The 12422-nt window shown below is 42.3% G+C and overlaps 1 protein-coding gene across 2 annotated transcripts in view; it reads right to left on the bottom strand.

Moving 5' to 3' along the window:
• Positions 1 to 12422, bottom strand: part of LOC126278373 (cadherin-23-like) — a 520639-nt gene that overhangs the window by 175307 nt on the left and 332910 nt on the right. For both annotated transcript variants that reach the window (XM_049978447.1, XM_049978446.1), the window contains exon 16: positions 1234 to 1387. In XM_049978447.1, the coding sequence (XP_049834404.1) occupies positions 1234 to 1387 (154 nt within the window). The remainder of the gene's footprint in view (positions 1 to 1233; positions 1388 to 12422) is intronic.

Here is a 12422-nt window from a genome sequence, read left to right as displayed (position 1 = left end):
ATAAGTGGAAGTCGCTCGGTGCCAGGTCGGGATTGTACGGCGGATGAGGAAACAACTTCCACTTAAAAGATTCGAGAACTTGACGAGTTGAATCTGCCGTGTGGGCCAGGGCGTTGTCGTGAATCAGCAAGATCTTTGACCCCAACTTTCCCCTGCGCTTGTTTTGTATTGCTCTTCTGAGGTTGTGCAGAGTTTGGCAATACCTTTGAGAGTTTATTGTAGTGCCTCTTTCCAGGAAATTCACAAAAATCACACGTTTTCTGTCCCAAAAGACAGTCGCCACGTGGTTGAAGGCGCAGGCGGCTGAATTTTACGACGAAGGAATTTCCAAGCTCGTCCATCGCTACGATAAGTGCCTTGATTTAAATGGCAACTATGTAGAAAAGTAGTATTTAAGTGTGGCTTTCATCTGTATATAATAAAGAAATATCCAATACTTTATTTATTTATAAGTCCAAAACGTAATGTACTTTGTGTATAGCCCACGTATGATGTGCTGTGTTGAGTCTAGGAGCGTCTGGACGTAAGGTGAATAACAAAAGCTTGTGGAACACTGCTCTTGAGCAATATGCTTTCGGAAACGTATCAAAGACTTATCGAATCCATTTTACCCAGAATCTGGATACGTATTTCCGCTACGCAACTCCCTGTATTTAAAGTCTTTAATTGTATGCAGTTATACCTCATGATAGTTTTCTAGGTCAGCCTTACACTCTCATTATTTCGTCGTCTTGTTAATTCATGTCTCGGAATCAAACAAATGACTTTCTCAATCTCTCTCTCTCTTTCTTTCCCAATCATTCACTCATACACACTTAGTTATACATACAGACACACACACACAGGTCGGCCGCTGTGGCCGAGCGGTTCTAGGCGCTTCAGTCTAGAACCGCGCTGCTGCTACGGTTGCAGGTTCGAATCCTGCCTCGGGCGTGGATGTGTGTGATGTCCTTACGTTAGTTAGGTTTAAGTAGTTCTAAGTCTAGGGGACTGATGACCTCAGATGTTAAGTCCCATAGTGCTTAGAGCCATTTGAACCATTTCAACCCCCCCCCCTCCCCCCTCACACACACACACACACACACACAAACACACACACTTTTATATGGTTGTATAAATGTTATTTTATATATAATTTGTTCGTATGTGTTATGGAAACCCAATCTGGTCTTATTAAAAGTATACAAGGAAGATTCGTGATAGCTCATCCATTCGGAGTATATCTATACTTACTGTCTTTGTGGTGTCGAGCTCTCCGTCACTGGCTTTGACGACCAATGAAATGTTGGCGTAACCATCCTTGTCGCAATCTATCTTCTTGATTGTCCGAATTTCACCCGTAACACTGTTTATATCGACATAACCGTCATACATCTCCAACGCTCCGCTGTTAATAGACACAGAAACATAAAAAGTGAGTGATGTGACTGTACCATTGAAATCCTTAAAGAGAACAAGGAGAGAAACAGGCGATTAGTTAAGCAGGATATGTGCGTTTAATAGAGATAAATAAAAATTGAAATACATAATTCATTATTAAAATGTAACCATAGGGCTCACGTAAATTTACCTGACGGGTTGGGGGAGGGGCGAGGGAAGGGATGAGAAGGACGGGGGAGGAATTCTAAAAATGCCATTTTTTTATTACTGTGAGTTTGAAGTCTTATCATGTACCAGAAAGTAAATTGTACAGGAGTTACACGATATTCATTACATCCAAAATGAGTGACAGTTATTAATTCAGCCTCTAGTGTAGGTAGATTATTACGAAACATAAAATATGCAGATTAATCATCAGTACGTACTAACAATAAGTAAATATTTTAATGGTAATAATACGATTACAGATCTCACCAGTTTTAATTAAACTTTGTGTGAGTTTACATCGTTGTTACATATTTTTTAATTTATTAAATCCAGCAGCAACCTAGTGAAATAATTGACAGATTAAGACGTAAACGTAGAAAATCTTCACGACGCATGTTTTTATACGTGTATCAAAAATGTTAAGTTCACACTGGAAATTAAAAGACAGAATTATAAGCCAAAGCAACTACAATAATTTTAATAGACACAAAAAAATAACTGGTCAGAAAGTGCCATTGGCCATAAATTCTCAGAAATGGAGAAGTAGGAAATAAGCGTAGAAACTTTAATGCCCTCTACAGGGTGTTCACAAATACTTCTAAGAACCTTGAGAATCTATTGCTTACACCTAAACAGGAAAAAAAGTGTAAATTGCCTTCACGTTTGGAATAACGAAAGTTAAAACAGCAATGTCTTCAAGGAAAAAATGAACAGCTCAAGTTCATAATTATCGAATAAAATTTATTTTGTGATAATGTCGATACAAGTTAACCCGCTGATCTGTGGCGAAGGGGATGTGGAGAGGGAGCTTGGGGGAGCCACCCCATGTGGCACACACGTGGGAAGCGACTGGTAGCGGCCAAGCCGATTAATCCTGTTCGTATGGCCATTTCATCAGATAACTGTACTGTGATCGGGACTATACAGAGACTTAGGCGGAATTTCAAGGCAACTGGACAACTGGAAGTGGTTCAGAGTAGACTTGTAAGTTCTGACCTAAACAAATATACGACAAACTGGGACTGCTAGAGCTCTAAGGGTTATCTTGAGCCCGAAAAGGAAAAAGATTCGTTCTACTGTCAGAAGAAACACTTACTAAAGAGATTGTTAGCACTATGATTTTTCACTAGGCAGCAGCATTCATACAATGGCCTCAAGCGGCTCTGTTCTGGCTCTTCTTTGACAGTGAAAAGTTATTCTTTCATTTAGTCCTCAGCTTCCGTCTATATATGCACCATCATAGGATACAATTGTTGGCGTTTATTTTTTTTTTTACAAATTTTACACCTTTTATAATTTTATCCATAGTCTAATGTCTTTACAAAGTCAAAAAATGTTTATTTAAGAAGTGAACAACGTAACGTGCAAAAGTGGACTTTGTGAGCCTATTGCTTTTTTCATGTGATTTTGACTCGAATGACCCTGAATGACATTTCTAACCTTCAAATGCGATATAACTACGGACTCGAGTTGACAATAAAATTGATTCATTTGCAAAACTACATTGCTATTTATAAAATTTGGTTTATTGTGAAACAGAAGACAAGCATTCTCTAACCGAATGGATGACGTCCACCGATAATGTCTGGAAATGGTCCCTTCGGTTAGCAACATGCCACGCTGACCGCGTAGTTACCATGACGAACCAGTTCCGACCTTGATTTACTAGATCAACTTATTATTCTCTCGTGCTGTCCCCGCTGTTTCTCGTTCTCTAGTTGTTGCTGTTGCTGATATTATTATTGTTGTTGTTGTTGTTGTTGTCCACGTGTTTACTCTCAGGCAACTAGTTATGGCGCCGTCGGCAATCGCCTTGTTCTACTATCTATTATTCTCTATCTTGTCTGATTTCCAGCTACTATAGAATCTTCTCTAGATTTCAGTGAAAAAAAAAAAGCAGCCAAAGATATTAGTGAGATGATACTAAGTGCCCTCGAAGTTATGGATTTGACATTATGAACAGTAGAAGTCAAGTGTACGATAATGCCGTTACAACGGCTGCAAGACAGACAGGTGTATGACAACGGATAAAATATGCACTACTGGCCATTAAAATTGCTACACCAAGAAAAAAGCATATGATGAACGGCTATTCATTGGACAAATATATTATACTAGAGCTGACACGTGATTACATCTTCACGCAATTTGGGCGCATAGCACCTGAGAAATCAGTACCCAGAACAACCACCTCTGATCGTAATAACGGCCTTGTGCATTGAGTCAAACAGAGCTTGGATGGCGTGTACAGGTACAGCTGCCCATGCAGCTTCAACACGATACCACAGGTCATCGAGAGTAGTGACTGGCGTAATGTGACGAGCCAGTAGCTCGGCCACCATTGACCAGACGTTTTCAATTGGTGAGAGATCTGGAGAATGTGCTAGCCAGGGCAGCAGTCGAACATTTCCTCTATCCAGAAAGGCGCGTACGGGACCTGCAACATGCCGCAGTGCATTATCCTGCTGAAATGTAGGGTTTCGAAGGGATCGAATGAAGGGTAGAGCCAGGGGTCCTAACACATCTGAAATGTAACGTCCACTGTTCAAGTGCCGTCAATGCAAACAAGAGGTGACCGAGACGTGTAACCAATGGCACCCTATACCATCACGCCAGGTGATAAGCCACTATGGCGATGACGAATACACGCTTCCAATGTGCGTTCACCGCGATGTCGCCGAAAACGGATGCGATTATGATGATACTGTGAACAGAACCTGGACTCATCCAAAAAATGACGTTTTGCCATTTGTGCACCCAGGTTCGTCGTTAAGTACACCATCACAGGCGCTCCTGTCTGTGATGCAGCGTCAAGGGTATCCGCAACCATGTCTCCGAGCTGATAGTCCATGCTGCTGCAAACGTCGTCAGACTGTTCGTGCAGATGGTTGTTGTCTTGCAAACGTCCCCAACTGTTGACCCAGGGTTGCGACATGGCTGCACGATCCGTTTCAGCCATGTGGATAAGATGCCTGTCATCTCGACTGGTAGTGACACGAAGCCTTTGTGATCCAACACGGAGTTCCGTATTACCCTCCTGAACCCATCGATTTCATATTCTGCTAACAGTCATTGGGTCTCGACCAACGCGAACAGCAATGTCGCGATACGATAAACCACAATCGCGATAGGCTACAATCCGACCTTTACCAACGTCGGAACCGTAATGGTACGCATTTCTCCTCTTTACACGAGGCATCACAACAACATTTCACCAGACAACGCCGGTCAACTGCTGTTTGTGTATGAGAAATCGGTTGGAAACTCTCCTCATGTCAGCAAATTGTAGGAGTCGGCACCCGCGACAAACTTGTGTGAATGCTCTGAAATGCTAATCATTTGCATATCACAGCATCTTCGTCCTGTCTGTTAAATTTCACTTCCGTATCACGTCACTTCGTGATGTGGCAGTTTTAATGGCCAGTAGTGTATTGGTCTAGTGCCGAAATTGTGATCTACTCAAACAATTCATTGAAACTAGTTTTCCTGCATGCATATTCGATGGAGGTGATTTCAGTGACTTCCCTCGGCACTGTGGAACATTATTCTGATTTCTTTTCTATGTCTAGACAACGCCTTGCCGCAGTGGATACACCGGTTCCCGTGAGATCACCGAAGTTAAGCGCTGTGGGGCGTGGATGGCACTTGGATGGGTGACCATTCAGCAGCCAGCGCTGTTGCCATTTTTCGGGGTGCACTCAGCCTCGTGATGCCAATTGAGAAGCAACTCGACCGAATAGTAGCGGCTCCGGTCACAGAAAACCTTCATAACGACTGGGAGAGCGGTGTGCTGACCACACGCCCCTCCTACCTGCATCCTCAACTGGGGTGACACGGCGGTCGGATGGTTCCGATGGGCCTGAAGACGGGATGTTTTTCTATGTCTACACACTGATGGAAGATCCTCATTGATTACTGCTACAGGAAAGGGTTTGGAAATGATGCAGGACACTCATTGGAACGCAGGAGGCAGTGCAGTAAACATAACGTTAAATCATTAAACAGAATTTTTAACAACGCTAACATAAAGAGATAATGCTTGACCACCCGGATGGACTCATGGACTTTGTATGTGGCGATGCAGTCATTTTTGTTTCTGTGTTTCGTGGGTCTACGACAACTGGTACTGCGTGGAGTGAATGATGCACACAACTCTTTGCAAATGGAGAAATCTAGTGTCCACAAAATAAACGCCTTACGGTTGGCATTGGAAGAGAAGCGGGAGGAATTTTTACCCGAGGCATTAAGCCACGGTAAAAGCTTGTGTGAAGAACTTGGCATTTCTATTGAACTTCCATGACGAATTAGCAGGCACATGTCTGGCGAAACAAGGTGAGATGCTAATCGCATGAAGGCGATTTAAAATGAAAAAAAATTTCTTCATTAGATAAAGAACTGCTGAAATTCGAGAAAGGTTCCGGCAGCTGCCAAATTTGACTGAAAAATATGACTTCCTAAGGCCTGAAATAATATTGGATGTCGACGATAAGGGTAGCAACTTTGACTAAGCCCCTCAAAATATCGACAAAGAAGAATTTATGCTTCAATGCGTGCGTCTGCGAACCTTTTAGCTACAACAGACATGAAAGAACTTAGGACCTACTGATTCTTGTATGTCCATCATACTGACTGAGGGTTTGAGGGACTTCGGGCATTCACTTATGTAATAAAATAGAACACCTGCATCCGTTCTTTCCATGTTGTTTATTATATGACTGCCAATTTCGGTGATTAAATGCACCATTTTTAGGTCTTTACTGACGCTGAGGGAGTTAACTCGAATCGTATAAATGATTCCATCAGTGGCCATTATCTATGAACTGGCTTCCGTAGACTGTAACAACGATGTTGTGCCTCCAACCATCAACTACCATTGTTACAGTCTACAGAAACCAGTCCATGGATGTTAACCAATGATGGTATCCTGTAAAAGATTGGAGTTAGCACCTCGGCGTCAGTTACGGCCTGAACATACTGTACTGAATCAGCGAAACTGATATCCATATAATAAATAACATCTAAATACGGCTATACGTGTTCCATTTTATTACTTATTGCTTCTGGCCCACTGGGTTTATTGAAGTTTATTTTTGAGTCCAAACTTGAAAAAGGAGTACCTAATACAGTCGTAACGCTGAGAATATTCCTTACAGTTGCCATAATTAATGTCAGTTGTGAGAGAGCTTCTCTAAATTGAAACCAATGAAAAATGGTATTGTATTGTATTGCGTTGTATGTTAACCGGGGTCCGAGAAACGACGGAAAGGCTCCGTCCCCGCCGCAGCCGCAGTGGTCCGGAACCCCACGACGACTACCGCAGTCCACTTCACAGCTCCGCCGCCCCACACCGAACCCAGGGTTATTGTGCAATTCGGCCCCCGGTGTACCCCCCAGGGAACGTCTCACACCAGATGAGTTTAACCCCTATGTTTTCGAGGTAGAGTAATGATGGTGTACACGTATGTGGAGAACTTGTTTGCGCAGCAATCGCCGACATAGTGTAACTGAGGCGGAATAAGGGGAACCAGCCCGCATTCGCCGAGGCAGATGGAAAACCGCCTAAAAACCATCCACAGACTGGCAGGTTCACCGGACCTCGACACAAATCCGCGTGAAAAATGGTATAAGCTGTGCAATGTTCTTGTTGAGATTAACAAATGTGGAAAGTTTGGCAATCGAACATGAAGTAAAAATTGACATTGACGAGTGTCTTAAATAGTTTGCGTTGCAAGAAACACTCAACAAAATTTTAATTTAAGAAAGATGCTTTATTTTGAATCTGTCTCAGATAGTGACATGGTATCATAGATTTTGTCCCTTCCCAATTCATCGCATGCATTTTCAGTCAGTAGAAGGTAAGTTAGTGCTTCCGTGAACTTCGAAACTCCTTGCGGATCCTGAATATGTTTGGAGTGATTACTGTATTTGAGGTTCATTCGTGAATAAGTTTTAGGATTTACAAGGTGAGGTCGTGCGACCTCATTTCACACGCCGTTTCAGTTAGGGAAAACACGAAGACACTAAATGGATTTACCAGAAAATTAAGAGCTGTGGTTATAATGTTATTCTTGCATTCAGTTAAATATATCTCCAAGTTCCGCTTATATTTTTCGTTGCTCTATGAAATCCTTCTTACGTCTGAATATATGAATAAAATCGAAGGCAGATCGTGTAATATTCATTTTTGGATCAAAATCTTGTGTGAAAAGGGGAATGTTTTCAGGACATTTTTACTGAGGTCATATTAGTTCATAAAGGAGTAGGAGGCTTTGCGAAAGACAGACTGGAAAGATGTGTCAACACATTTGGTGTCAATGGAAAATATGTTGTACTCTGTAATATGGCACGCAGCTCTCTGTAAAAGCATTCTGAAACAAGTTTCATAAAGTTTATTTGGTTTGCTATTATTTGTTGCAAGTAATAGTCAACACAAGAAGATCAACGCTATCGCTTCTAAAAGCAGGAATTCAGTTTCTATGTCCATGCTTAAATACACAGTGACATTCGAAATAATGGTTGAAATTGGCTGCTTAGTCGCTTATGAGTGATAGGGTTAGGAAACAAGGAAAGAACCGAATGCAGGCAATATTGCTGGCGTTCGTGTGAATGCGTGCGGGGGGAGGGGAGGGGGGGGGGAGGGGGAGAGGGGAGCGGTAACAGACTATTTCTATAAAGCAGAAGGATGTTACAAATAATAAAACATCATTAGGCACTTTTACGTAAAATGCTCTTAATTTCGATGTCAATAGAACAATTTCATTCCATTTCATTGTTCTCTGTCTGACAAGATGCCTAGGCCATTAGATGTGAACGAATCCTTAAACGTGGGGAAGTTGTGATGTGTATTTTTCCGTTTTCGCGAAGTCTGTGAAAACGTCCGTTGCCTTCTTCCCTATGCTCCTGGTGACGTGACGCGGACTCTGTTTCGTTACGCAAAACAATCTTGACTATATCTCAATCACTAAAGGGAAAGTTATCTACGACTCTAGAAATACTTTATATTTCGTCACAAGTAGAATGCCATCGATTTAGTCCTAACTATAGATAAGTCTATTTTCTCAGGCACATGCGTACTCTGACTGTCACCTCTACAACTTAACACATGGCTACCATCGAACGATATTGACATGCTTAAGTTAGTACTTAATCACCCAAAATGGAAAACCAAAGCTGCCAGAAATAAATCTACCACTTCTTTCACGTACTCCGCAAGATCTCTTCCATTATCCTAGACTCCGAAAGCGTTGCTTATTAGGCTCTCTAAATCTCTAGTCTGTGGGAAATTCGATTTGTATTATATGTGTCAGGTAACAAGTATTGTAGTAACACACTGACGGGCTTCTGCCCCATTATAAGCATCTCCATTGGCTCCTTTCCTTCTTCCGTTGCTAGTACTTTCGTTTGTGCTACTAGCACTTTGGTCCTGCCATGACTGCTCGTACTATTATTTTCATCCTGACGCTACGAACACTGTATACAGGGTGTTACAAAAAGGTACGGCCAAACTTTCAGGAGACAGTCCTTACACACAAATAAAGAGAAGATGTTACCTGGACATGTGTCCGGAAACGCTTAATTTCTACGTTAAAGCTCATTTTAGTTTCGTCAGTATGTACTGTACTGTCTCGATTCACCGCCAGTTGGCCCAATTGAAGGAAGGTAATGTTGACTTCGGTGCTTGTGTTGACATGCGACTCATTGCTCTACAGTACTAGCATCATTAGTGTTCATCACGAACGTGGTTTTGCAGTCAATGCAATGTTTACAAATGCGGGTTTGGCAGATGCCCATTTGAAGTATGGATTAGTACGGGGCAATAGCCGTGGCGCGGTAGGGTTGTATCGAGACAGATTTCCAAAACGAAGGTGTCCCGACAGGAAGACGTTAGAAGCAATTGATCGGCGTCTTAGGGAGCACAGAACATTCCAGCCTATGACTCGCGACTTAGGAAGACCTAGAAGGACGAGGACACCTGCAATGGAGGAGGCAATTCTTCGTGCAGTTGACGATAACCCTAATGTCAGCGTCAGAGAAGTTGCTGCTGTACAAGGTAACGTTGACCACGTCACTGTATGGAGAGTGCTACGGGAGAACCAGTTGTTTCCGTACCATGTACAGCGTGTGCAGGCACTATCAGCAGCTGATTGGCCTCCACGGGTACACTTCTGCGAATGGTTCATCCAACAATGTGTTAATCCTCATTTCAGTGCAAATGTTTTCTTTACGGATGAGGCTTCATTCCAACGTGGTCAAATTGTAAATTTTCACAATAAACATGTGTGGGCTGACGAGAATCCGCACGCAATTGTGCAATCACGTCACCAACACAGATTTTCTGTGAACGTTTGGGCAGGCATTGTTGATGATATCTTGATTGGGCCCTATGTTCTTCCACCTACGCTCAATGGAGCACGTTAGCATGATTTCATACGGGATACTCTACCTGTGCTGCTAGAACATGTGCCTTTACAAGTACGACACATGCACGATGGAGCTCCTGCACATTTCAGTCGAAGTGTTCGTACGCTTCTCAACAACAGATTCGGTGACCGATGGATTGATAGAGGTGGACCAATTCCATGGCCTCCACGCTCTCCTGACCTCAGCCCTCTTGACTTTCATTTATGGGGGCATTTGAAAGCTCTTTTCTACGCAACCCGGGTACCAAATTTAGACACACTTCGTGCTCGTATTGTGGACGGCTGTGATACAATACGCCATTCTCCAGGGCTGCATCAGCGCATCAGGGATTCCATGCGACGGAGGGTGGATGCATGTATCCTCGCTAACGGAGGACATTTTGAACATTTCCTGTAACAAAGTGTTTGAAGTCACGCTGGTACGTTCTGTTGCTGGGTGTTTCCATTCCATGATTAATATGATTTGAAGAGAAGTAATAAAATGAGCTATAACATGGAAAGTAAGCGTTTCCGGACATATGTCCACATAACATATTTTCTTTCTTTGTGTGTGAGGAATGTTTCCCGAAAGTTTAGCCGTACCTTTTTGTAACACCCTGTATGAGAGAGGTTGAATTCTCTTGAGCCCAACAAAGCCTTGTTTAACTAAATTCTGTCTCTTAGTCGTAACAAGTGGACAAAATGTAGCATACCAGTCCATAAGCAAAGTGGACGTGTCTCGTGTAAAGGGCTGTGTAAGTGCCAACTTATTATTATTATTATTTGCTTAATTTAGGGTAAAAGTACTCCCAAAACTTACATAAGAACATCATAATTTATTGCTGTGAAAATGTATTCGCTGTATCTCCAAATGTTACAAATTATTTTCTTCTTAATGCATGAATATATATAATTTAATTGTTCATCTACTTCTACATCTACATCCATACTCCGAAAGCCTCCTGACGGCGTGTGGCAGAGGGTACCTTGAGTACCTCTATCGGTTCTCCCATTTGTTCCAGTCTCGTATTGTTCGTGGAAAGAAAGATTGTCGGTATGCCTCTGTAGGGGCTCTAAACTCTCTGATTTTATCCTCATGGTCTCTTCGCGAGATATACGTAGGAGGGCGCAATATACTGCTTAACCTCTCGGTGAAGGTATGTTCTCGAAACTCCAACAAAAGCCCGTACCGAGCTACTGAGCGTCTCTCTTGCATAGTCTTCCACTGGAGTTTATCAATCATCTCCGTAACGATTTCGCGGTTACGAAATAATCTTGTAACGAAGCGCGCTGATCTCCGTTGGATCTTCTCTATCTCTTCTATAAACCCTATCTGGTACGGATCCCACGTAGGTGAGCAGTATTCAAGCAGCGGGAGAACTTTCTCAGAAAATTATTTTGAACAATTAGTTCATGAGCCTACTCGAAGCGTAAATGGTTGCAAAAGCATACTTGACCTTTTAGCAACAAATAATCCTGGACAAATAGTGAGTGTTGTGCCGAATACAGGGATTAGCGACCACAAGGCAGTTGCTGCTAGGCTGAATATTGTAACACCTGTAAGTAGGCTGTTTGGTTTTTTTATTGGTAACGCCACATAGCGCTCTGTACAAAAATCACTGGCTGTGCTGTGTGCAGTCTGTGGCTAGGTTGCATTGTTGTCTGCCATTGTAGTGTTGGGCTGTTGGCTGTTAACAGCGCGTAGCGTTGCGCAGTTTGAGGTGAGCCGCCAGCAGTGCTGGATGTGGGGAGAGAGATGGCGGAGTTTTGAAATTTGTAAGACTGGATGTCATGAACTGCTTTATACATTATGACTTTCGAACACTGTTGAGGTAAAAACATTGTTTGTCCTCTATTATAATCTTTCATTTGCCTATCAGTAGTTAGTGCCTTCAGTAGTTTGAATCTTTTATTTAGCTGGCAGTAGTGGCGCTCGCTGTATTGCAGTAGCTTGAGTAACGAAGATTTTTGTGAGGTAAGTGATTTGTGAAACGTATAGATTAATGTTAGTCAGGGCCATTCTTTCGTAGGGATTTTTGGAAGTCAGATTGCGTTGCCCTAAAAATATTGTGTGTCAGTTTAAACACAGTCTTGTATAATTTTTCTAAGGGGACGTTTCATATGTCGACCCTTAGCCGAGGATACCTCACTGGAATCTTCTGATATTTTTCTTGTAGTTTGTGTAATTAGTGTAGCTTTTGTTTATTGCTAGCGCGTAATCATAGAGAGAATTTCCTTTGTAGTTGCAGTCTTTCATTGTTGTACAGTAAAATAGTTGTGGCATGCATGTAGTTTTGCACCAAGTATTTCGCAGCTGCGCTTGCAATTAACTAGATATTATTTTCAGTGCTATGTTAATGTGTTCTCTTATTTTTGCTCTTCAAATTGTGCTTTTTTGTGTTATCGTGTGAAATATTGTGACAATAATGGCGTGTG

This window comes from Schistocerca gregaria, chromosome 6 (genome assembly GCF_023897955.1).
Source record: "Schistocerca gregaria isolate iqSchGreg1 chromosome 6, iqSchGreg1.2, whole genome shotgun sequence".
Taxonomy (NCBI): domain Eukaryota; kingdom Metazoa; phylum Arthropoda; class Insecta; order Orthoptera; family Acrididae; genus Schistocerca; species Schistocerca gregaria.
This window is presented reverse-complemented; position numbering and strand designations above follow the sequence as displayed.